The 27,064-nt window shown below is 45.4% G+C and overlaps 1 protein-coding gene across 1 annotated transcript; it reads right to left on the reverse strand.

The window, feature by feature from the left end:
- On the reverse strand, positions 1-26,622 carry LOC116450589 (olfactory receptor 10A4-like). Its single transcript, XM_032123204.1, is given in 4 exon segments — positions 1-699; positions 701-885; positions 5,755-5,977; positions 26,506-26,622. Coding segments are annotated over 4 exon segments (1,224 nt in total).
- Between the last annotated feature and the right edge of the window lie 442 nt (positions 26,623-27,064).

Consider the following 27,064-nt stretch of genomic DNA (forward strand, 5'->3'; position numbering starts at 1 on the left):
TCAGCGACGCTCAGAAGAACGCAGCTGGACTCTCTCTGACTGGGGGCTCACCAGAGCTCGTGCCTTGAGCACAAGAACTGCGTTAAATATTGACCAGTAAAAAAGAACTTCTACAAGAAGATGTAAGCAGCAAGTGGAAAAGGCCTTTCTCCTTCCAGTGGCAGAAGGAATTCTCATGACTGTGACAATGATGTAGAGATAGGATGAGAAGGTCAACAGGAATGGAGGCAGTGAGCACACCCCTGCCATGACAGAAGTCACAAGTCCCACCACACAAATGTCACAGCAGGAGAGTTTTATCACTGGGAATGAGTCACAGAAAAAATGGTCTCTTTCATTAGGCCCACAGAAATCTAAATTTGAGATCAGGAAGGTCAGTATGGAGTTAGAGAGAAAGCCACTGATCCAAGATGCAGTGCCCAGCTGGAGGCAGAGCCTGGTGCCTGTGAGGGCTGGGTAGTGCAGGGGCCTGCACACTGCCAGGTACCAGTCATAGGACATTGCTGCCAGGAGGTAACACTCTGCAGCTACCAGGCAGCTGAAGAAATAGTATTCGGTAAAACACCCCTGCATTGAAATGCTTCCGTCTCCACCCAGGTAGCTGAGCAATATCCTTGGCTAGATATTTGAGCTGTAGCAGATTTCCAAGCAGGCCAAACAGCCCGGGAAGAAGTACATTGGGATGTGAAGGTGCCAGTTGTACACTGGGATGTGAAGAAGCCACCATCAGCACAACAATGAAAGTGTTTCCAGTTATGCTCACAAGGTAGATTGACAGAAACATCAGGAAGGGAAGAGAATCCAATTCAGGACCATTCCTAAAATCCAGGAGGATGAACTTTGTAACATCTGTTTCATTTTTCCACTCTTGGTTTGCCTTTTGTTCTAGTGTTAAACCAGGAAGTGTTAGCAGCAATGAAGGCCTCAAGAGTTAAGCTTCCAATAACAAAAATTTCCTCACAGAATAGAGAAGCAAAGAGTAAAAATATCCTGCATCACTAGACCTGTAATGTAATTTCTATAAAGACTTCCCACATACTAAGAGTCACATTGATTATTACTCCACATACAAAGAGGAGAACATACAACTGAAGTGATGTCCATATTTCTTCTCTGGCACAAGGGTAGTTTCTAACATGTCTCCAGTCTGTGCATCCAAATTAAAAAGCAATAGATGCCATCACGAGTTTTGCCATCTTTTTTTCTGTTGTGAAAAAAAAAGGTTAAATTGCTCCAGCAGTGACATAGCCATATTTCCATTGCTAATAAATATTGATGCATTGATGTATATATATATTCACTATTTATAGGTGTGTAGCATGACCTTTAATGCAGATATTTTTATTATTTGAAGAAAGTTGAAAAACAATCCAACTTCCATCCATGAAAACAGGTGTGAACGTCATCTATACTATCCTCGGCATATATCCACCCTGCCAATAAAGCGCTGAAACACTCACAAACAAAAGCGCTTCACAGTTACCTCAGTCTTCAGTCTTGTTAATGTGCAGAACAAATGACTCCAAATTTATGGAGTTTAATTCACCTAAAACGGACAGAGTAAGTCATCTTCCAAAAGTACCTATTTCCTGTACCAAGAACTCAGACTTAAGTAGCCAGATACTTAAAAAGAAAAATACAGTTCAGAAAAATCCTACTTCTTGTCGTAGTGCTCTCTTTTGTTTTTTCCTCATGTGTACTGAATAATACCTTTCTCTAGATTCCCTCGCAAGTCTGATTTTCCAAAAATCCTGAAGCTTCAATTTACTTGTTCTGGATTTGTTTAAAAAAAAATTCAGTGATCAAAGCTAGTCCCAATATGGTGGTTAAGGGTGTGCTGGCACAGGAAGACAAGAGAGTGCATGCAAGGACAGGTAACCTGAGAGGATAATGCAGTTCTGGGCTTGTTGCACGAGCTCTGGCGTGCCCTCAATCAGAGAGTGTCCAACTGCGTTACTTCTGTGCGTCGCAGAAGCGACCTCGGCATCAGGAAAGGCGCTGGCTGGGCGCGCTTGCTGGCTTCTTTGCAGAGGAGACACCGCAGGATCCAATGATACAGGCTCACATTAGTTCGGAGATAAAGGAAGAGAGAGGGGGTTCTGGTCTGGCTTCCAACAAGTTTATTTTCAGAAGCTTAGCAACCAGAACATGGCAATGATCTTAATCGCACCCGGAGGCTTTTCCCTCAGTTTCATAGGGGGTTTGAAAACCACGGGGAAAGGTGAAAACAACCAATGAGTTACAAGCAAGGGGGAGGACACAATTCAACAAGAACCAATGGGGGAAACTGAGAGGCGGGAGATAAAACAAAGAACCAGTGAACAACCAAGTAAGAGAGAATTTTCCCAAACAGGGAAAGGCAGTTTGGACCCGGGCGTAGCCCCGGGGGGATGAGGCTTAAGCTTTGGAGCCGCCCCTCAACCCACCCTCCGAGGCTGTGTCCTGGGGAAATTCAATCCATGGGAGGGCCCAGGGTTGATCAGCATCTCGCTGCCCCAGCCCAGCAGTGGGCTGGGTCATAACAACATCTCCTTCCTTTTTCATTATATTGAAATGAGGGAGAGGACTTAAGGGATTTTAAAACCAAGCACTTAAAAATGGGAAGGGCTAGTAAAATTAACATTATTTTAAAAAAACCCCGTACAATGTCCTTGATAATGGAAGGAATCAGCTACTGGAGCTCCCGGTGCACAGGAGGAGCTGCAGCAGCAGGTGGAACAGCAGCAGGTAGGAGGTCATCACGCAGTCAAGGGTGGTAGCTTTAGGAAAAGTATAACACAAATATGATTAACTTAAATAATGATGGCTCCCGTGGACTCCCCTCTTTCAAAATAAAATGAGGGGTCATTTTTGTGAAGGGAAACACATTTAAGGAGACTGGGAAGGGGAGGGTTTGTTTTTCAGGCCTGAAGGAGGAGTCTTTTTCTCAAGTGGCTTGGTTTTTCTTCTTTTCCAGGCTATGGCAGCTTTTTTCCTCTGTTTGGCATCTGTAGGTGGTCTCAAAAAGGGTTTGATCCACTTCCCAGGGATCCATTTGGACCCTCTGGGGTGGAAACACACCTGTAGCCTCTACCCCAGGTGACTAGGGGGTATGGGCCACGTATTTGTAAAGTATCAGGGTCTTTTATTAGGACTTCAGGTCTCTCAGTGAGTTTATGTTTGGCAGTTTGTGAAGTGTCTCATGATGGGAGGGTCGGGTTCCTCATAGGAACAGTTTAAAAAGTTCAAAGTGAACAGTGCTTTGGAAGGTCTTATGATGGGGGCAGTGATGTCATTGCCACCTTTTTGTTGTTCTAGAAGTCTTTTTAGTGTTTGATGTTTCCTTTCCACAATGGCTTGGCCTGTGGGTGAGTGAGGGATGCCAGTGATGTGATCCACACCCCATTCACTCATGAATCTTTTTAACTCTGCAGAGGTGTATGCTGGGCCATTGTCAGTTTTTATTTTATTTGGTGTTCCCAACACAGCAAAGGCCTGGACTAGGTGGTTGATGACATCTTTGGCCCTCTCCCCACGGTGGGCTGAGGCGAAGGTCGCGCCAGAAAAGGTATCCTCAGAAACATGAATATATTTTTGGCGGCCAAATTGGAGGAAGTGGGTGACATCTGTTTGCCATACCTCACAACTGCCTAAGCCTTGGGGGTTAACCCCCTGACCTAATGATGGAAGCTGATATTTTTGGCAGCTGGGGCATGTTGCCACAATAGTTTTTGCTTGGTCTCAAGTGAGGTGAAACATTCGAATGAGAGCTGGAGCATTTTGATGGAACATTGCATGGATCAGCTGGGCTTGCTGGAATCTATTAGGCAGATTCGCTAACTTGATGGGCATAGCTATGGCATCTGCTCTCCTGTTCCCTTTGGCAATAAATCCTGGCAGGTCAGTGTGTGGTCTCACATGCATGACATAGAATGGTTGCTTTTGGTGGGAGATCAGTTGAATCAATTTTGAAAGCAAATTATGAATTTTTGGGTTTGCAACCTCCTTTAGTAAGGCTCTCTCTGCCCTGGAAACTACACCTGCAGCATAGGCCAAATCAGTTATCAAATTGAATGGTTCACTGAACCGCTCAAATGCCCTGGCCACGGCTGCAAGTTCTGCAACTTGTGGGGATCCTTCAACCACATGCACATCAGACTCCCACTTCTGAGTGTGAGGATCCTTCCAAGTGATTACAGATTTACAGGAAGCTCCAGAACCATCTGAAAAGATTGTCAGGGCTTTTAATGGTTTTCTGCTTTGAATTTCTTCTGGAATCAGTTTGAAGACTGATGGTTTTGGATGGTGTATAGAAATTTGTCCTGTGTAGCTGTCTAGGGCGAATTGGAGGCGCACATTGTTTTGAAGGAGGTTATCAAGTGATAATCAGTTGTCAATGGTAAGTAGATGCATGTGAAATCACACCCTGCAAGGGTGCGGAGGTGGGATCTAGCTTTCATCACCAAATGAGCCATGAGCTCCTGTGGCGTTGTGATACTTTTGGACGGGTGGTGCGAGAGGAAAACCCACTCGATGATTAACAGGGGATCACTCTGCACCTCGTCCCATTGAAATATCAGCCCGGGAAGGTATGGCATTTCCCCTAATACAATAAATTGAAAAGGCAGACCTGGGGTGCAGCGGTGTGCCTGCTGGGACAACAGTGCTTCCTGTTCCTCACAGATGGACTGTCTCGCCTTCTCTGTTAGACTCCTGGGTGATGTGATGTCATCTTTCCCTCACAGGAGGTTGAACAGAGGAGTGAGATCTTCTGTTGTCAGCCCTAGGAGCAGCCTCACCCAATTTACGGACCCGCAGAGCTGGTGGAGTTCCTGCGAGGTCTTAGGGTGATCATTAATTTTGACTTGTTGGGGAACCACAGTCTGGTCATGGTTTTTTAGTCCAAGGTATTTAAATGGAAAGATTTTCTGGACCTTTTCAGCCTAGATTTCAAATCCATTTGCCTCTAAGGCCTCGATTACCTTCCCTAATGTCCAGTCTAAATAAGATTGGTTAGGAGCGCAGCAAAACATCGTCCATATAGTGGAGCCCTATTGCCTTTGCTGCTAACTTTCTGATGGGGGACAGAATGCAGGCGACATACCGCTGGCAAATGGTGTGGGTGAGATTTTCATGCCTTGTGGCAAAACTCGTCACTGGTAGTGCTGCATGGGAGCCTTTCGGCTGATGGAAGGTACCGAGAAGGCAAACTGGGGTGCATTGTCTGGGTGTAGTGGGATCTGGAAGAAGCAGTCCTTAATGACTGCTACCTTCCACTGCCTAAGGACCATGGAGGAGGAAGGCATTCCAGGCTGCAGGGGTCCCATGTCCTCAATGACTGCATTTATTTTCCACAAATCGTGGAGGAGGCGCCACTTGTCTTTCCCCGGGTTTTTGATTACAAATACTGGGGCGTTCCAAGGGCTATTTGAGGGTTCGATGTTGCCCTTTTTCAATTGCTCCTCTAAGAGTGCAGTGAGCACCTTTAATTTGTGTTTTTCCAAAGGCCACTGATCCATCCAGACATGTTCGTCAGAGATCCAATTTAATTTCTGGAAGGGGCGCTCTGCAGTGGCCTTTAGTAAAAATTCTGGGGTTGAGATGAAATTTCAACTTGACCCCCCCACTGGGACATGAGATCCCTGCCCCACAACGTAAACCCAGAGTCAATTACAAAAGGACGGACTGATGCTCTCTGTCCCTCTGGATCCTCGATTTGGACAACTGCCTTGTTTCTCCGGGCAGATATAGATCCCCCTACACCCGTCACGATACCTTCTGCCAGCTGCAGCTCCCAGTGTGACGGCCAATTGTGGGAAGAAATGACTGTCACGTCTGCTCCCATGTCCATCATTCCTGCCAGGCTGATGTCCGAGCCTTGGCAAGACAGTTTGCAATTAAGCATGGGTTTGTTGTTCCCAGCTACCTCAGCCCAGAAGACAGAGGGGTTGTAGTCCTGTGGCGGACTACTGGGCATGAGAATAGCTTGGGCCACAACCTGGTTAGCAGCAAGAAAAAAAGGAGGGTTAACACACTGGATGTCGACAGTAAACAACCCTTGTGGCCCCACTTGAACAATTTCTGGTGTTACACAAAGGTCAGCAGGTGTGGGTACTGCATCTTTTAACACAAACAATATAGAGTCTCTCAAGTTCTCTCAACTCATGATGATTCTCCGGGGTGTTACCGAGTCCATTTGAGTTGCCATGGTCATGGTGACAGTTCTTCTGGTCCGAGCTTTTTGATTTCTATCTCTGTGCAGCCCTGCCAATCTGCACTGATTTGTCAGTTTTTTGGCTGCATCCCAATGTAGGCAGGTGATGTCATTTACCCTGATTAATTGGAGCTGGGGCTCGGCAATTTTGGGCTAGATGCCCTGGTTTGCCACACCTTTGATAGACCCGATTAGTATTGCTTTTGTCCTGAGATGCTGTTGATTCAGCGGCATTTGCAGTCCCTACTACATTCCCCCATGTTTTTAAATTTGGCTGGTTAATTGGCACTAATGTGGTACAGGCACGAATTATCTGATTTAGAGTTAGCAGAAGATTAAATGGGAGATTTAAAATCACTCTTTTGCACACTTCATTCGCGTTAGCTTTTGCAATTTGAGTTATAATATGCTCTTTTGTGTTTAGATCTTCTACCTGTTTTTCTACCAGGAGCCTCAGTTTATCGACAAAATCAATAAATGGCTCATTTTGCAGTTGCCAAATCTCTGTATAATTCAATTGACATGTTAATTTGGGGGGCATCATTAAAAATGCTTGCTCTGTCGCTTGCCTCGCAGCATTCAGGACAGGCTCTGGTGTGTCTCGAGCCTGGTCTCATGGCTTGGACAATAACCCTTCACTGGTAAGGTGATCTGTAGAAATCCCTGCATTGTTTGGATCCTGCAGTAGGATTGGAAGGAGCTCTCTTAGTTGCTCTCTCCAGCTATCATCCCATGTTTGAAATTCAGATGGGGAAGGCAAGCACGAAAAAATGCTTTTGAGGTCATGTGGTACCATCACTGTAGTGGTGAGGGTTATCTGCAGGAGGTTCTTCAAATAGTCTCCCTCCCTAAATCTTTCTGGGCTTTGCAAAGCTCTTTCAGCCTTCCGGGATCAAAAGGTTTCCATGTGGGATTATTGCCTGCTCTGTCATAGGTAACAGAAGCAGCGAAGGGATAGCAGGGGGCTGAGGGAGCGCCCAGACCCGATTTCAAGATCGCATTGGTTCCGGTTTCTACCCCGTGGGAACCAGAAGGGGGGGTGTGGGAACCAGGAAGTCCTCCACAGTGGGCGAGAGTTGAGGACCAGGAGGAGCAGTCACAGGATGGGCGGCGATTCCCAACACAGGGGGCGGTACCTGACGTGTGGGAGGAACCCAAAGCAGTCATGTGTGGGGGCAGGGATAGGAAAGGGTTGGGGGGGAGGGCGAAAGGGATTGCGGGAACAAAACGGGGGAGGGGTGGACTGTGCCATGCGGTCGCCGCCATTATGTAGACATGTAGAGTGGGGGGGGGGAGGGGGGATAATGCAAACAGCATTTAGAACAGTTTTCTGGGCTTTCAACTGGGGAACAGGCCAAGGATACTGGGTTGGGGAAGGGGTCGAGGCAGCCTGGCCAGGGCTATCTTGACAGGGTGGCTGAGAAGACTGAGAGGGGTCAGGGAGAAGGTAGCAACCCTGTGCCTTTGGGCATATTACCCCATTCAGTTTTTCCAACGAAGGGGAAGTGGGATGAGGGATACGAGGAGAGGAAGGAGGGATACGGGGAGAACTGGGGAGAAATTTGGGCTTTTCTTTTACTTTCTGGTTCATTTTGTGCAAGTCCCAAAGGACTAGAACTAGAGGAAAGAATTTTTCTCCAGAGGTATCTCCTCTTCGCTTTAAATCAGTGATATTTTTTCCTACAGCCTGCCAGAAAGCAGGGGATTTTAAATTTACAGGAGAGGTCTGAGGAAAGTAAAAGAAGAGACAGTGAACAAACTGTTTTAACAGACCCTTTGGAAATTTAAACCCACTAGCTTCAAGGGATTTTGCAACTTGGAGAAAAACCTCTCTTTGGTGTTGAGAAAGTTTTGAACCCATGGCTTTCTCAACACTTTTTCCACCCGCCACCCGCAAAAGGGAAAAAGAAACAAAAAATTCTCAGGGACCTCACACAAGTTTCAGTTCAGCACAAATCAGTACAAATTCCCAGTTACAGGAGTCCGGTCCCAAAACTAAAAACACAGGTGGAGTCCTCCAAATATCGGCTGCTCTCTAAGGTCAGTTCAGTGCAAAATCAGTCAGAGTTAGCAGCCTTCTCTCAGGCCACCACTCCTAAAAAAGAGCGGGCTTCACTGAGAGGCGTTGGCAGCTCCAAAGTCGCTTTTTTCACTGTCCACCGAGAGCTGCGACATCACAGGGAGCCACTTGTGTGAGCCCCATGCTTGGACGCCAACCTAACACAGTTCTGGTCTCACTGCACAAGCTACGGTGTGCCCTTGATCAGAGAGAGTCCAGCTATGTTACTTCTCTGCATCGCAGAAGTGACCTTGGCATCAGGAAAGGCGCTGGCTGGGCGCGCTTGCTGGCTTCTTTGCAGAGGAGACACCACAGGAGCCGATGATCTAAGCTCACATTAGTTTGGAGATAAAGGAAGAGAGAGGAGGTTCTGGTCTGGCTTCCAACAAGTTTATTTTCAGAATCTTAGCAACCAGAACATGGCAATGATCTTAATTGCACCCGGAGGCTTTTCCCTCAGTTTTATAGGGGGTTTGAAAACCACGGGGAAAGGCGAAAACAACCAATGAGTTACAAGCAAGGGGGAGGACACAACTCAACAAGAACCAATGGGGGAAACTGAGAGGCGGGAGATACAACAAAGAACCAGTGAACAACCAAGTAAGAGAGAATTTTCCCAAGCAGGGAAAGGCAGTTTGGACCTGGGCATAGCCCTGGGGGGATGTGGCTTAAGCTTTGGAGCCGCCCCTCAGCCCGCCCTCCGAGTCTGTGTCCCGGGGAAATTTGATCCACGGGAGGGCCCGGGGTTGATCGGCATCTCGCTGCCCCAGCCCAGCAGTGGGCTGGGTCATAACAACAAGAGGAATACAGACAAACTGTATGAGCAAACAGGGATCAAGTAGGCGAGCTAAAGCCCTGATTAAATTAAACCTGTCTAGGGACTCCAAAGGCAATGAGAAAAGCTTTGATAGGTATTGGTGATAAAAGAAAGGAAAATGTGGGCCGGCTCTGGGCCCTTCTTTCTGGAAAGAAACAGGAGATCTGGTTACCCAGGACTTGGAGAAGGCTGAGAGATTACATGACTTGTTTGCCTTGATCTTCACCAGCAAGTATTCCAACTGCACTGCCCAAGTCACGGGATCTGAAAACTGACGGCACTGGGGTTTTTCAGATTGTGCAGAAGAGCAGGATCCAGGGAGACCCTAGAGCCCCTTCCAGTGCCTAAAGGGGCTCCAAGACAGCTGGAGAGGGACTTTGGACACAGGAGAAGGGGGAATGACTTCACATTGACAGAGAGCAGAATTAGGGCTAGAGAATAGGAAGAAATCCTTCCCTGTGAGGGTGGTGAGGGCCTCGTACAGGTTGCCCAGAGAAGCTGTTTAGTGGAATGTGTCCCTGCCCATGGCAGAGGGTGGAACGGGATGAGTTTAAAGGTCCCTTCAAACCCAAACTCTTCTATGAAAGGATTCTATGAAAGGAACTGAACAGAAAATCTACTTCTCTTTTTCTTCTGAGTGGACTCTTCTGCTCAGCTGTCTTGGTCTGAAAGACAGATGTCTGCCAAAGAAGGCAGGAACCTCCCTTGGAATGGAGAGTATGACCCCCTTCCCTCTGAATTATTATAACTTTGAAATTAAGGGGCTTTCAGGCAAAGCTAAGGGAAAAGGAATAGCAGTTCTTTACTAGTATGTGTGTGGGTAACAAGACAAACAAACACCAACACCGGCAGCACCAACGAGCAGCAGCAGAGCCCAGGGCCGGCCTCTCCCGGCCGCAGGCCCTTTCCCCTCGGTGCAGTTCCGCTCGCGGCCGGCAGGGGCGCTGGTGGCTCCCGGCCGGGCAGGGCGGGTGCGGTGATTCCCCGCGCCTGCAGGGGGCGCTGTGGCGCCAGCTCGGCCACCTCTCTCCCTCACGCGGTGATGGCGGGAGAGCCGGCAGGAGAGATGGAGAAGAGGCTTCCTGTACAAACCCCCAGGGGCAGCCGGTCCTGGTTCCCCTCTGGATGGTGAAATGGACTGCAGCAGGAAGCAGAAAGCTGGGTTGGCAGGGACGAGCAACATCCCAGTGTGGTAGATGTGAAAAACAAGGTTCACTCCTAGTAAAATTTTAAAAAAAGTTTAATAAAAGGGACAATTAGGAGACAATAGCAAAAAGGGTATTATGGCCGGGTGCTTTGGCAGAGATCCAAAGGCACACCTCTACATCCAAAAGATCATCTTTAAAAGTACACCTGTTATTGCACATTCATCACAATCATGCATGATTCATAAATTCTTTGGAGTTTCTGTGTTTCATCCCATCAGCCTTATCTTCCTCCTTGGCTCCATTCCGTCTCTGCTCCCTCCATAAATTCTCTCTGGTTTTGGCTCTTCATCTTCTCTGATAAGATACTCCAGGAATGTGAAGACTTTCTCTGCCTATTTTTTCTAAATTGACTATATAAACAATAGACATTCTATATCATGTATTACATTACAGAACCTAGGTAAAGTTTTTCTAACATTAAGGAACATGAAAAAAGCCAACATCACAATACATTCATAACACTACCTCACTTTTTCTTTTTTTACAGATCATTTGGCTTGAGCAGTATCCCTTGTTTTCTAGCCTTTATTATTTGCTCATTTTTTTCACAAATCAACCTTGCTTCTTCAAAGGGGTCTTTGGTATCATTTTGCTTCTTTAACACCATGATCTTTTGTGCCGTTCCTGATGCAGCCAATTTTGGTTCCACAGGCATTGGTACTATTTGCATGCCTTGGACCACAGTAGATATTAATCGAATACAACAGGGGATCAGGCAAGGGAGAAATATCAAGCCTGCGGTGGCACATAAAAGGAAGAAACCTAGCTTCTTCCACCATTCTATTCCCAATACATTATCCCACCAGCTAAGTTTTAGTGCGGATTCCCACTTTTGGACCGGTACATGGGCTATTTTTCTGATATTTTTGGCTATATCTAGGATGGCATCCCCACGGTCATCTATCTTCAAATAACAGTCTGATGTATTAAATTTTCCACAAACTCCTCCTTCTTCAGCCGATAGATAGTCTAAAGCCAACCTATTCTGATACACCACAGCTCTTGTTTGGCTCTGTTGGCTAGCTAGTAATTCCAATGCCTGACCGGTTTGGTTCGTTATTATTTCTACAACTGCTTGGAGTCTTATAATGCGATTCAGCATATAAATTGGGATTCGATACCCCCAACTCCCATCTTGTGCCCAGGTGGCTGGCACATACATTTCAATTATGCGCTCAGCATGCCATTCCTTGTCTCTCCATTTTTGAGATCCTCCAATCAATTCTCTTTTATTCCTTTTCAGATCCTCATACACTGGTATTCCTAGTTGATCTCTGTCTGGCTCTGGTAAAAGAAAGAATCCTGGGTGTATGATTCCCAGGGTACAACTCCCTTTCCACCGAGAGAGGAGCTCTGCATATGCCCTTTTTCCACATATCCAAAATAGGCCATCTGGTGCCCTCCAGTAGTCAACTTTTGGTTTATTTATATTTTCCCAAAATTCTGAAATGTCTGGGATCCCAAAATAAGGATTTTTGTTTGTATCATTGCATTGAAAGAGTTTGACCTTATTATTGTACTTACAATTCTTTTCCTTTGTTTTCTCCTGAGTCCAATACAGAGCTGGTTTCTTGGGGACGCACCATGTAAAAGTTCCATTACTGACTTTATATCTCTTACGGGGAGTATTTCCTACTTTGTTGAGGAAATTGTTCCTGGTACGCCAAAGACACTCCTATCACTGTTGAACTCAGTACCCACCCTTCTGGTCTGTTTTCTCCCCTTATCCTTGTCCGATTCCACTTAAGGAGTTCTATTGGGCTCAAGCTACTGCCTTTCCATGGCCATTCCTCTGTCATCAGAAGCCCTCCACAGACCCAGCAGTTGGTTACATTAAGCTCTTTACCTATCCTTTCCCCTAATTCCACAAACAGGTTTTTTCCATATTTTGAGGTTTCATTTTCTAATTGTTGTTTGAGTTTCACATGCATGTCTTGAATTGGGGTCGATATAGAGTCAGATTGTTGTGCTGGCTTTGCCTTCTTATTCACCAGTTGTTCTTTTACTAAGCCTGAGACTTTACTCCTAACAATATATGTGAAACAAATCCATCTTCCCCCTTTTGGACATTTACTTCCCAATTTGCTACCACTTGTTCCTAGGTTTTCTACAATCCAGTACTTTTTCCCATTTTGCATACAGTTTTATCTACTTTGGATGGGTTGTAACAGTGACTGTTGACATGGGTATGCGCAATGAAAAAGGAACCTCGGTGTTTTTCCATATACAGCTTTTGGTAACACCTATGGCATGGCTTTGTTGGTATCCCCAGAGGGAAGAGACAAAAAAGGAGTGACGGATAAAGGAATAACAGAGGTCAGATATGGCTTATACCTCCACCCCCCCTGCCTATGGGATTGCTACCCACAGCAGGGGTATGTGATCTTCTTGGTGGCAAGTACAGTGGTCAATTTGGTCTTGCCCTCTATTTCCTCATCACTTCCTCTTCGTTAATTTCCAGGCAAATTGCTTTTGACACTTCTTAATTGTAACTTCCCACCGTTCCTCAGGTATCTCCCATTCATCAGGCACTAGTAATTCCCATCCACAAAGCAGAGTTACTATTGCAGCTGCTCTTTACTCTACCTGGATGGGGAATAGATTTGGCGTTCGATACTTCATGCAGTAGAGTGTCGTTTCTGTGAACTACAATACCAATATTTTTTACAGTCTAGACATTTACATTTAACCCAGCTAGCATGTCCAGTATTGGGGTGAATCAGACAGGGTATATGGTATGGCACTGTTGGAGGTAGCAATTCCTCCTCCTTTTTAAATAAATCACAGGCTAAGGCCAGAATATGAGAACCCTCAGCCTGAAATAGTCCTGATCCTCCTGTTTGGAGTGGAAGTATTCCTCCCCAAGGAGGGTATCGAAGGTGTCTCAGGACTTGTCCAGGCAACACTTGAAACCACTGATAGAAGCTTGGCTTTATTTCCCAATCAGGTGTGATTCTTGGTGTATCTCTTGAATCATTTGGGTTTTCCCAGTGCATTAACCCCCAGTTCCCTCTTAAGAGTTAACTTGGTATCACCAGGCTTAGATGTTATAGTCCACTCCTTAGGTTCTTCCATGGGTCCTTTGATTCTGCTGGTGTGGATCCACCCTCGCTCCTTGGTCCGGACCGCTGCCTCAGTCATCAGTAGCACCTGAAAAGGACCTTCCCCTTGTGGAGTTAAAGATTGCTCTTTCCACGTTTTTACTGGTACCCACTCCCCCGGATGGATGTTATGGATTTTAAAGTCTAAAGGTGTAGTTTGAGGGATTATCCCTTTTAACTGCAAATCTTCAAGGGTCCTTGCAATTGTGTTGACATATGCTTTAACACTCATTTCCCCTAATTCATAGGTAGCAGTTTCATGTTGGGTGGTCAGAAAGGGTAACCCAAACATCATTTCGTAAGGTGACACTCCCAGGTCTGACCTGGGTTGTGTCTGAACCCTCAATAAAGCCAGAGGTAGGCATTTTACCCATGACATTTGAGTTTCAATTATTAATTTAGTTAAGGTTCTCTTTAAAGTTTGGTTCATCCTTTCTACCCATCCTGAACTCTGTGGATGCCATGGGGTATGTAGTTCCCATTTTATTCCCAAGGCTTGAGTTAATTGCTGCAGAACTTTTGATGTAAAGTGTGTCCCTCTATCTGAGTCTATCCTATTAATCATTCCATACCTGGGAATAATTTGTTCTAAGAGGGTTTTTCATACTACATTGGCTGTGGCTCTGACAGTGGGAACAGCTTCCACCCAATGGGTAAGATGGTCTGTTATTACTAACAAGAATCTCCACCTCTGCACTTGGGGGAGTTCAGTAAAGTCCACTTGGATACTTTGAAATGGTCGGAGAGCTAACTCATGACCTCATGGAGTTGTTTTCCTCATCACCTTTTTATTTACTTTTTGGCAAACCATACATCTTTCAGTTATTTGTTTAGCCAACCCATAAATTCCAGTGCACCCATAATTCCTTAGAAAGTGATCACACAAAGCCTTAGTACCCCAATAACTTTTTTGATGCATGTTTTCTAATATTTTTCTGGTGAGTGATTTATTAAGTAACTGCCTTCCGTCCGGAAGTTTCCATTTTCCACATTCATCTGGCTTTCCTCCTGTCTTACTTAATTCTTTTTCCTCTGTTTCACTGAATTTTGGAGTCTCCAATTTTTTGTTCTTTGAGGTCAAAACTGGCATAACCCTTTTTATCCCATTTTCTGCAGCATCCTTAGCTTCTTGATCTGCCAAATTATTTCCTCTTATTTCTGAGGTCATTCCTTTTTGGTGTCCTTTTATATGTGCTACAGCTATCTCTGCAGGTAACTCTAATGCCTCTAAAACCTTTAAAATAAGTCCTTCATGTATCAACCCCTTTCCCTTTGAATTAAGTAATCCCCTTTCTTCCCAGATTTTCCCAAAGGTGTGTACTACTCCAAAAGCGTACCTTGAATCAGTATCTACAGTTCCCTTCTTGTGTGCTAAATACTCCAGTGCCCTTTTTAGGGTATATAATTCGCAAGTCTGAGCTGACCAGTTGGAGGGTAATTTTCCTTTTTCAATGGTTTGCATAGTCCTCCCATCAACTAAAGCATATCCTGACATTCTTTTTCTTTGTACACATCTGGAAGAACCATCTACATATATTATTTCTCCTTCTGAAAGGGCTTGTTCCTCGAGATCTGCTTGAACTTTGGTTTGGTATTGGATAATTTCTAAGCAGTTATGTGTCAGGTTATCTTTTGGCTCTCCATATGAGAATTGAGCTGGATTTAGGCTCTTACTCACTTCTAATGTCAAATCCTCACTATCTATCAGAATTGCTTCATACTTTAGCATCCTAGAGTCTGTTAATCATTTTTCAGCTTTCTGGTTTAGCATATTTTGAACTGCATGAGGTGTGTACACTATCAGCTTGCTCCCAAAAGTAAGTTTATGACTTTCTTCTCCCAAGATTGCAGTAGCTGCTATAGCTTGAATACATATTGGCCAGCCATGGTTTACTGGATCTAACATCTTTGACAAGTAAGCTATTGGTCTCTTCACTCCTCCCCACTCCTGAACCAGAACTTCATGAGCTACTCCACTTTCCACATTCACATACAGATGAAAGGGTTTTTCTAATGAGGATAAGTTTAAAGCTGGTACTGAGGCAAGTTTTAATTTCAATGCCTCTAATTTCTCATTATCCTCCTTGGTGCATTTTATATCATCTCCTTCTGTCAATTTTCCAGACAGAAATTTTACAGCTTGTGTATATAGTTCGATCCATAGTCTACAATATCTCAATAATCCAAGTAGCTTTCTAATTTCTCTCCTTGAAGAGGGAAGGGGAAGGGATAGAATCCCTTCAATTCTCTCGGGATTTACTTTTCAACTTCCCTTGCTTATTAAGTGACCAAGATATTTTACTTCTGATTCTACTTGTTCTTCTGATTCTAAGTTTCCCTTTTGATACTCTTAACCCCTTTTCTCCAAGAAAATCCAGAAGTTTCATCATTGCTTCTCTGACTTCACTTTCAGCTTCCCCAGATAATAAGAGATCATCCACATATTGGATGATTTGTATTCCTGGTGGAGTAGGGAAAGTTTGTAATATTATTTCTAAAGCTTGTCCAAATAGGTTTGGCGATTCTGTAAATCCCTGTGGTAATCTTGTCCATCTCAGTAGCTGCCTTCTCCTGGTATTTGGAACCTCCCATTCAAAGGTGAAAATATCTCAGCTTTCTTCAGCCAGTGGGCAGGTCCAGAAGGCATCCTTTAAATCCACTGCACTAAACCACTGGTGCTGGGGTGGGACTTTACTCAGGAGAGTATAGGGATTGGGTACCACAGGATAACGAGCCCAAGTCCTCTCATTAGCTTCCCATAAGTCTTGCACTAATCTATAAGTCCCATCAGGCTTCTTTACTGGTAGAATAGGGGTGTTATGAGGAGACATACAAGGTTCTAATGTCCCATCCTTTATTAGTCCCTCTATTACTGGTTTTAAGCCTTCTCGTCCTTCTAAGGATATAGGGTATTGACGTACACGTATGGGACATTCTTCTTTCTCAGTCGTGACCCTTATGGGGTCAATATCCAGTCCTCCTCTATTCCCTTCTCCAGCCCAAACCTCCTTGTTAATTTTCTTTTCATCTTCTTGACCAAGTTTTAAAATTTTAGTTGTCATTTTCCCTTCTTTTGGTATAACTCCTATTCCCAACTCCACCTGTAAATCCTTCCCTAATAAATTCCTACCTGCCCCAGGGACTAATAAAACATCCCCCATCCAAATTCTAGTTTCCCCTTTGATTACCACGTCTTTTCTGACAGGAACTGTAAAACTTTCTTCTTTTGCCCCTGTTACCTTTATGGTATCTTTACTTATACTACAACCTTTTGGAGTATTCACTAGGCAGGTTCTTTCAGCCCCTGTATCAACCACAAATTCTAACTCCTCCTCCTGGGGACCGACTTTTAACGTTATCACAGGCTCTAGATGGTATTTGTCCCCCAGAAAATAGAGCCGGTGACATCCCTATTCCTCATCTGGGTTTATTTCTCAGAAGATTTTCACATCCTTCTTTAAATGAGGGCATTCTCTTCTAAAATGCCCTTCCTCTCCACAGTAATAGCAAGCAGTTCTAGAATGCTCCTGAGTTTTTGTTTGCACTGAGTTCCTGTTTTCCCCTTTTTCCCCTTTTCTAAAGCCCGAATTCCTAGGAGTGGTATTCGGAGATCTCAGATTCCTTTGAAAGTTACTTTCTCTCATAGTGGCTACCATAATTTTGGCTTCTACTTTGGCTTTTTCTTCATCTCTCCTCACATAAACTTTCTGAGCCTCCTTTAATAAGTCGTTTAATGATCCTTCGTGCCAGTCTTCCAAATTTTCTAGTTTCTTCCTAGTATCAGGCCAAGCATGAGTGACAAAATTGACTCTTAATAAAGCCTGCCCAGCTGCTGTTTCAGGATCTATCCCAGAAAATTGTTCCATATTTCTCCTAAGTCTCTCTAACCATTCAGTTGGAGACTCTTCCTTTCCCTGTTGCCCTTCAGAAGCCTTTTTTAAATTCTGCCCTCGAGGTGCTGCCTCTTTTATTCCTTTGATTATTAAATTATGGTAATCATTCATATTCCTTCTCCCAACCTCTTCATTGTGATTCCAGGCAGGAGGTGTCAATGGCATCCTCTGGTCTCCTGGCAGTCCCTGTTGGTTCTCTCTTTCCCAAATTCTCATACTTGAAACTCTAATAATTTCTCATTCCTCTTGAGAAAATAATATTTTCATTATTGCTTGCATCTCTTCCCAAGTAAAAATGTTTGGGCCTAAGAATTGATCTAATTGTTCAGCTGTTCCCATGGGATCTTCTAATAATCCTTTAATCTCCTTTTTAACATTTCTGACCTCTGAAGAAGTGAGAGGGACATTTACAAATCCTGTTCCACCAGCCCCCATTGGAACTTCTCTTAAAGGGAACAAACGGACCTCCCCATCCCAGTTCTTGTGTCCTTTTTCTCTTAAGATACTTCTTTCCTGTCTTGGGGAGGTGTCGGGAGATGGCTGTTCTGTAACTGAGCTCCCCATACTTTGGTGTTTTCCTTCCTCTTTAAGAGGAACAGCAGAAGTAGTCATTGCCAGGGGATCGGTGCAGGCGAGGGAGGGGGGGTAGGAGGTGGGAATCCTCTCCGAGGCTGATTCCTCCTGGAGTGGGGGGGCATAGGTGGGAACTGCTGCCGGAACCGCCAAGGGGACAAGTTCTTCCGGCGGATACCTGAGTTTGGCGTGGACTCTCTGCACAGGTCCACAGCAGCCACGGCGACAGGACTCTGAGCTGCTGGCGAACCCAGCGCAGCCTGCAGGGCCAAAGCCGGGTTCAATAAAATAAAAAACTTACATAGGAACTCAAGAAATTAACAGGGATAAAGAAGACTTGAATATAGTCTTACACGTCCTGTCTAGAACAGAGTAAAATATTACAGAAAGGAAAATACTAACTCAAAAATGTCCATCTGTGCATAATAGCTGAATATGTAAAGTGTTCATTGCTGCTTCTTCATCTTCAGCCACATTCATATTTCAATTCTACTTAGCTGTAAGTTCCTGCTACATCCTTTGATGTCATCAATCAAGCTTCTAACCCATAACATTACCCCTGATGTTTCCTATTATTGTGCCTACATTTCATTAAACCAGTTTAAACATACACATTTGGTTAACATCTTTTCCAGACATCTCTTTTATATTGATGAGCAGCAGCAGATGAACAGGACAAAATCTAGCATCTCATCTCCTACAGTACTGTGATGAAGCAAGACTGAATTTACAGGAGCCAGAGTAGATGATGCAAGGTCCAGACAAATTGTCTCATCCCACTCACTGTTGATCATATGCCCCCCTAAGAATATAGAATGATTAGGGTTGAGAAAGACCTCTAAGATCATCAACCAGCCATTAACCAGGTCCAGTTCTTCAGTGGTCTCCTAAAATGCCAGTGCTTTCGCTTCTTTTCTGTTTCAGGTAAGTTTATTTGTTCCTATGTGTAAATCCCAACCAAATTCAATAAAGAACTGTTGAGCTTTTGACGGGGTACCCTTCCCTCTCGGACCAGGGTAAGAGAGCAGAGGAGGCTGCTGTTCTGCTAAGTTCTTTATTTCATAGTCTCATAGCTTTCTTGAAGGCAGAATTCGAAGGGGGTTACATGATAAAGCCAAGCAGCAACAGCAACAGCAGGCAAAACCAGCTTCTTCTTCTTCTATGTGCTCTATATGCTCTATATATTCTATATGCTCTATACTCTATATGCTCTATACTCTAGACTCTATACTTTTTCTTAGACAGGCGTGGATTATATTTGTTAGTTGACCAATAAGATTAACACATGATTCTAGTTTTCCTTTTCTTAACCCATCCTGGTCTAATTCTAACAATTTTAAGTCTTACACAAGTGTTACATAGGTATTACACAGATTTGAGTATACAGTTACTATCAGTTCTTATTGTTTATGTGAACACTCTTTCTGAAAAATGTGAACAGTATAATTCTATCTATATTTTGTCTAAAGTAAAGAATTCTGTGAAAAGGTAACACTGCTGCAGCAAGAACTGTGTTTAAGGTCTCTGCTACAGCTTTTCAATGTTTAAGGCACTTAGCATATATTTCTACTAAAAGTTAAAAATCTATATTTCTGTTTCACTTTGGTGTGGCTTCATGTATCTCAGCTTGTCCAAAGGTTTTAATTCAACCCCTGTGCTTTGGCTTCCCTCTGGGCTTGAGTCCAGAGGAACTTTCACTCCAACAAAGAACAAAGTCCCGAGATCATTTTACTAGGGCAGATAGGGACAGGGATTTCCAGCTTACAGTAAAAAGACAGCAAATTCTACAAGACAAATAGTTTTCTCAGTACATTCAATGTAATGATGATTAAAACTGATGAATACAACTAATGAAAAAATAATTACTTCCAAAATATTTCCTGTAAATAGATTAAAACATGTATAGGTACATTTAATGTCTTTCTTTGTTCCTTTGTACTATATGCTTTTACTGAAAACAAGTGATTTTTGAAAGTCAGTATTGTATATCTCAAGCCTAGTCACTCTTTTTCTCATACTTCTTTATTTATCATTTCAGCACGAAAACAGTAGGCAAACAGTAGGCAAACTTCTAAACTTATTCCTTAATAGAACAATCAGCATGTGGCCTAAAGGTACTTTATGCACATATGTGTCCACTCAAAAAGCCTGATCATATTTCCCTGAAAATGCTTTTAGCCTGCTCTTTGAACAAGCTCTACTGGAAACATTAGATTCAATAATATCACAGATTTACCAGAATTTTAGCCAATCACTTGCCTTTGAAGAGGTACAGATACAATTATATTTTTAAGATTCTTACTTAAATACAACTGCAAAGAAAAGACTTTGCATGTTGAATCTTGCCTATTTTTCCAAGTACATAAAATAGATCTTAAAAAAAAGATAATTCTCCACAAACCTCACACCAGTACCTATGAGTACTTTTGTCATTGTAGTAGGGCCCTCTGAGAGTGAGACGGAAAGCAAAGCTGAGGGCAAAATGACTCCTTTTGTGGAATTAAAAGACTGAAAATTTCTGTTCTCCTTTTTCCTTCCACAACGACATGGTGCTTTTCTAGCTGAGAGATTAATACTGCAGGTGTGATGCCAAGGGCCACAATTCCAAGGGGCTGGTAGTTATCCAGGTAGGATGCAAGAAGGAAGCTTTGCAAACTGTACCAGAAATCTCTCATGACCTAGGTAGAGGGTGAAAGGAGAGTTATCATGCCCAGAATGGGCAAAATATCAGCAACATCGTGTGGGAAGAAAATATCCTTTTGTTTTGGTCCATCTCCTGAGATTTATGAATCCATGGGGATCTCCAGAGCAATGCACAAAGCATTGCATAAACATTCTGCATAGATGAGCCACCTGCAGAAAGGCATTCTGCAGAGAATAATTAATAACAAAAAAATCCCCCCAAACGAACCACTAAACCAATCCACCCCTATCCTCCCCCCACAGATAATCCAACACAAATATCTCCATCTTGCTGCACAGAGTTTATGGCTGAAAATTCAGTCATAAATAGTCATGAGTCATGCAACCTCAGCTGAACTGGAGCAGTGTTTAGTCAGTGTTCCCTAAATCTTTTTCAAATACTAGAATTTGTGACACCTACAGTGTGTTCCATCCATTCTGATTTGCTAAGATTTCTGATGTTTTATTTTTATTGGTATTTCACAGATAATGAGGGGTTTCTGGTCTCTTTGATGTCAAAACCATCCCAAATTAGCATCCTAAGATTAATTTTCAATCCAGTGAAAAAGTTTCCACAACTGTTTATAGTAGTGTTGAAGGTTAGGATTTTTCCTTTTTTTCTTTCTCTCAGGGAATTTTCTGCCATTTGTTGCCTGAGAGATGATAACGACGATACTAAAGAGACAAAAGATGTGGCAGGCAGGAGGAGGAGGAGGAAGGGGAAGGATGCAGTTTGCTACTCTCTCTTAGCTGGGGGGCTTTCTCTTGAGAAGTGTAGAGATACTGTGAGAATTTGGCTGGGGAGCGAGGGGCTGGGCTCGGCCCTTGCTCCCTCTCTCTCTCTTGGGGTTGAAGTGGGGACAGGTGTGGTTTTGGTGCCAGACTATTGCAGCCCAGAGGATCCTCTGTCACTGCAGAGTTTTTGTCCTGCAATGCTTCTCCTTGTCATGGGTGAGCTTCTGCTTGCAAGAGCACCTGTTGAACTGGGACCTTTTCCAACACCTGACCTCACTGGGAAGGGGAACCCAACCTCTTCATCCCCTCAGGAGTGAGCGTCTCCCGGCTCTGTGTAGCAGCTGCTTGTGGAAGCCCGCTTGCCACTGCCCAGCCCCGCTGTTTTCTGCTGCTGCTTTGGGCTTTTTTGCTACACCTTAACTTGATACCCCATGTCCGCCCGGACACCCCCTGGCTCTGCCACGGCTTTGGAATTTTTGCTATGCTTTGTTTGCCACTCTGGGGTCTGCTCACCTCTGCTGTTCCAGCCTGCTGTTCCGAGGCTCCCGCTGCAGTCCATTTCATGACCTGGAGTGGCACTAGGACTGGCTGCCCCTTGTGAGTTTGTACAGGAGGCCTCTTCTCTCTGTCTCTCCCACCGACTGAGCCGCCATTAACCACCCGGAGATGTGGCCGAGCTGGCGCCACAGCGCCCCCTGCAGGCGCGGGGAATCCCCGCACCCGCCCTGCCCGGCCGGGAGCCACCAGCGCCCCTGCCGGCCGCGAGCGGAACTGCACCGAGGGGAAAGGGCCTGCGGCCGGGAGAGGCCGGCCCTGGGCTCTGCTGCTGCTCGTTGGTGCTGCCGGTGTTGGTGTTTGTTTGTCTTGTTACCCACACACATAACAGTAAAGAACTGCTATTCCTTTTCCCATAGCTTTGCCTGAAAGCCCCTTAATTTCAAAGTTATAATAATTCAGAGGGAAGGGGGTCATATTCTCCATTCCAAGGGAGGTTCCTGCCTTCCTTGGCAGACACCTGTCTTTCAAACCAAGGTAGTCTTCTTACTGTGCTGCTTTGCTCCCATATGCTTTCCCAGTAGGCTTAAGGGACAGGGGGCCCTGAAGGCAGACCTTATCAGCAGAACGCAAGGCAAAAAAGTAACTGCATACCCCATCTTTCCCCAGCCTTTTTGGTGCCCTGGGTTGTGAGGCCCAGTATCCCTCAGACTTGCATTTTTCTTAGACTTCCTTTTTCTGTCAGTGTTCTTCTAGAAACTCTCCTTGCCCTTCCCATTCCTTACCAGCCAACTCCAGCTGAGCATTGGCTTTCCTAACTCCTTCTCTGCATGGTCTATATTCTTTCTAGTGTTCCTGTCCTCATTTTCACCTTTAGTGCACTTCCTTTTTTTTTGAGCTGCACGAGTCAGGAGTCACTCCAGGGGCTCCTGGTAGCCTTTCTGAAGCAAAACAGCCACCCACACAAAATAAACAAAAAGTAGAAAATAACTCTCACTATTGCCCATAGTAACACCTATAATTACCTCAAAGCAGGCATGAATCAAAGAACAGCTGACAGGCAAAGTTTGTTTGCCTAAAAGGCTAAAGGGTATATACAAAATCAGGGAATCGTCAAGCCAGGTATTACTCTAAAAATCAGGTGGTGTAAATGTGGAAAAGCTGCTCTTGCAGGAAGCATAAGCCACTTGAACCACTGGTAGAATGGCAGCAGCTGAGAAAATGACAGCAAGAACAAAACTATATCTGGTTGCTCTGGGGCTGAAAACAGCACAGCATCATTATAACTTGTGTGATTTTCCCTTTAAGGTTGTGAAGTGATGTGGGAGTGCAGCCTGCTCCTCTGCTGCTCTGGCCCAGGAAACTTCACAGTGGGGGGAACAGAGGAGCCACTGTCCTGTCTGAAGGTTCAACCAGCAGCAAAGCTGAGCACATATCCCAGAGATACAGAGATACACATAGATACATACAGAGATACACACACAGATACACACACCCATACACAGATTGTAGTGAGTTGAACCTGAGTTGATGGACAGGCTTTTAGACTAATGACGCTTCTCACAATTTACATATTTAAACAGCACGGAAAGGCAGGAATTGCCTTTTTTCCCAGCTCGCCTGCTGGAAGGTAGAGGGGGCCTCGGAGCCTCTGGGCTCCGCTGGGCTGGGCGAGGGCCCCTACCCCCCTCCCCTCTTCCCAACACCACGGCACAGACCCTGGGCCGCTGTGGGGGGAACTATCCCAGAGCCGCAGGCAGCTAAAACCAGCCATGGACTGCCACACAGCTAACCCCATCCAGCGCGGCTTCCTGGGACCGGCGGGTCCCTCTCCCCTCCACACACAGAGCCGGCAGAGCCAACAGGAGCCGGCGTAGCCTATTGTCTGCAGCCAGCACACTTCGTGCTGAACTGAAGAAGACACCATGCAGCCAGCAGCACAAAGGGAGTGAGGCTTTCTCCACCATCAAGCCTGAACAAGGACACTCTTCAACGTGGCGGTTTCAGAGTCACAGAGAAAGTGAGTCATGTGAGACAAAGCTGAAAATGGTGAAGTGAGAAAAGAGGGCGGTGCTGCATTTCTCATGCGCAGTTTAAAAAAATCTTCTTGCATGCCATGGTAAGAAACTGTAATATCACAAACTGTTTGTCTCTTTAATCCGTTTGAAGTACATGGGGGGATGAAAAATTCATGTGTGGCCTGTGAAAATTGTGAAGAGTGCCTATGCTAGGCTATATAGAAGCATTGAAAGGCTTTTTAGAGACTTGTGGCAAAGAAAACCTTTGTGTTCAGGCCAAAACAACTCATCCTTAAAAAGATTAATAACCCCATGTGATAGCCTATGTTTGGCAGTGTGAAGGAACTGTGAGATTTTTATGGAAGAGATGTTTTACACCACAGCAGATTGTTTCTTTCTGGTGGGTCTGCTGTTGGTGGAAGTTTGGGAACCATGTGCAGCTGAAGAAAACCCTTTTTCCCCTTAAGCATATGAAAGAAACTTATCAAGAACTGCAACACTGACTAAAATCCCATGTTCTGTTACCCTTTGTGTGAGTTGGGTAAAAGGAGGAAAGTGCTGGAAAGGGGGAGGGGGGTTGCTTTAATTTCTTGTTATTTCTCTTTACTTTTAATTCTATTAGCAATAAAACTCTTTCATTGAACTGCAACTGTTTAAGTTTTGTGCCCACTTTGCTTTCTTCTAATTCCTATCTCACAGAAGGAAAATAAGTAAGTAATAGATATTTTGAACCAAACCACTACACTTAATTAGTGTTTCTGCCCGGTTTCCAAACTAAACCCACTAGGCAGATACACACACAGATACACACAGATACATACACATACACACACATACTCAAACACAGACACACAGATACACACAGAGATACACGCACAGATACATGCACATAGGTACACACACAGATACACAGATACACAGATACACAGATACACAGATACACAGATACACATACAAAGGTAGACACATACACACACAGATACATGCATTTACACACTCAGAGAACACTGACACAGTCAGTCATAGATGGCCACTGACATCTGTGGCATCTGTGACACTGTGAGGCCTCCAACAGTGCCTCACAGGAAACATATGAACAGTCAGACAAGTCCCCTTCCTCTTCCTCCGCTGGTAGAGGCAGAAGTTCAGCAAGGAAAGCAGACACAACACCCTCTGAGTTCACAAACTTGCGCGCATTTGCAGATCCCTCAAGAACCAACATGGTCCTTCTGCCCACCTGGCATCCCTGCCCAGTCCCAAACTCCCTCACCAGCTCCATGGATCCCCTGCTGTGCTCAGTGCTCACTAGCCAGCACACACACACTTGCACTCGTCCCACAGACACTGCACATTCCCAACTCCCCTTGGGCATATTGGACTTGACCATCCACCAGGCGTCCTGTCAGCATACCTGAATCTGAACCCAAGACCCCTCTGTGTCCAGCCTGAAGTTTGCTGGTGAATACACACTCACACTCCATGCACACCAGCACTAGAGAAGGTACAGACATTCAGCCTCTGGTGTGGTCATGGTGTGACCCTCACTGGCTTCAGTCTTGCAAGTCCCCTCCTCCAGCTGGTCTTTGGGTCTCATCCCATTCCCACCAACTGTTGTAGTAGGTGACACTGTGACCCCACTCACTCCAGCAGCTGACACTACGGGCTGTAGGGTCCATACCCTCTATCTTTCTCCAGTAGCTGATACCAGTTTTCACCCACAGGCACACAGGTCCTACCAGTAGCTGAGCTGTGGATACAAAATCCTGCTAGCAAGAATTTCTCTTGCTTCCTTTCAGTCCCGTGAGATATTTTTCTCTCTCATGGAAGATATTAGTATAGTTCTATAAATTATGAACACCTGCGACCTTGCAAAGCTTTGTTTATAGTACAGTAGAAAAATATTTTGACAATGGATGTTCTAGGATTTTAGCCAATCACCCCAGGGGGTGGCTGATCCTTTGACCAATTAGACTATGAAGAAAAAAGTCTATAAAGGAGTTTGTAAAACAGTTAAATAAATCAATCTTGCTGCACAATTTCTGCCTGCTGTATCTCTCTTATCCTCCCTACCACTGCGGGATACCATGATATTTGGTGAACTCTGACGTGTCCTGCACACTGCGAGCCAAGCTGTATTTATTTAGAGGTATGCTGCTGTTCCCCCTCCATGGACCGGGATGTCCAATGGGACTGAAAAAATGGCGAACAGTGGCTTAAAAACCGATGCTGTATTAACGGTCTGGAGAGGTGTTTTCAGTTTAATGGACACCTCCATTTCTGAGAACTCACTCTGTGAGTTATTAGACTGGGCTGCCCTACATGGCATCTCCCCGAACAGACACACCAGCCTGGATTTTGGGCTGTGGCAAGAACTCTGCTCTGCACTCTGGTGCAAGTTCCCGTCTGGGGATCCGCCAGTGCTAGAATTACTACATACACATGTGGTGGGGTTTATTTAATCTGGTGGTAGACTTTAACTGTGGCAGCAGAGCTGGCTCGCTTGTCTCGGTGGCGTGTGATGGAGAGATATCTGAAGGAGACCCCACTGACCTGGCTCTAGGAGCGTGTGGTGGCAGATCTGAAAAATCCCCCTGGCTCCACGGGCAGAGAATGCCCCAGGGCATGCACCGGGTCGTCCTGCACTGCCGCAGGACCCCACGCCCCCCAAGGACCCCATGCCGGCAGAGCAACTGGAGGGGGTGTGTGGGCAGCGGGGGGGCGTGCAGCCCACCTTGCCGTTCGGCTCAGCGGTGGTCACTGCTTTTTCGGCGCCGTGTTTCAGTGGGCTTGTGTCTTGGACCCCCATGGTGACGCCGAGAATGCCCGGATGCGGCTTGTCTCCCTCCATAGCGACAGACTGCTCCGCGCAAGCACAGAACCTAGCAGTCAACCTTTTAGTATGGCATCTGCCTTTGTTGACAGAGCTGCTGAACTTATCACGGCAGCTGATGGAGCTGCTCAGCTTGCAAAAGCCGCTGTTGCAGCTGCCAGAGATGCCCCTCCATGCGGGGCTCGCCAGGCCCGTGCCTTCCGCTCCCAACCCGGAACCAGCGGTGGTGGCAGTCGCGGTGTCAGCAACCGGCACTGAGCCTGCACCCCAGCCGCCAGCGGAGCCGAGACCGGCAAAAGAAGCCGCGGTCACGGTGGCCATGCCCCGGCCAGCAGCGGCTCCGGGCGGTGCCATGGCACAGGAAACAGCGGCGGCTCCGGGCGTGGCCGCAGCATTGCAGACGGACACAGCAGCCCCAGCGCCGGATCGGTTGAAACCGCCTGACATTGCATCCCTGGAA

This window comes from Corvus moneduloides, chromosome 13, assembly GCF_009650955.1.
Source record: "Corvus moneduloides isolate bCorMon1 chromosome 13, bCorMon1.pri, whole genome shotgun sequence".
In the NCBI taxonomy this organism is placed as follows: domain Eukaryota; kingdom Metazoa; phylum Chordata; class Aves; order Passeriformes; family Corvidae; genus Corvus; species Corvus moneduloides.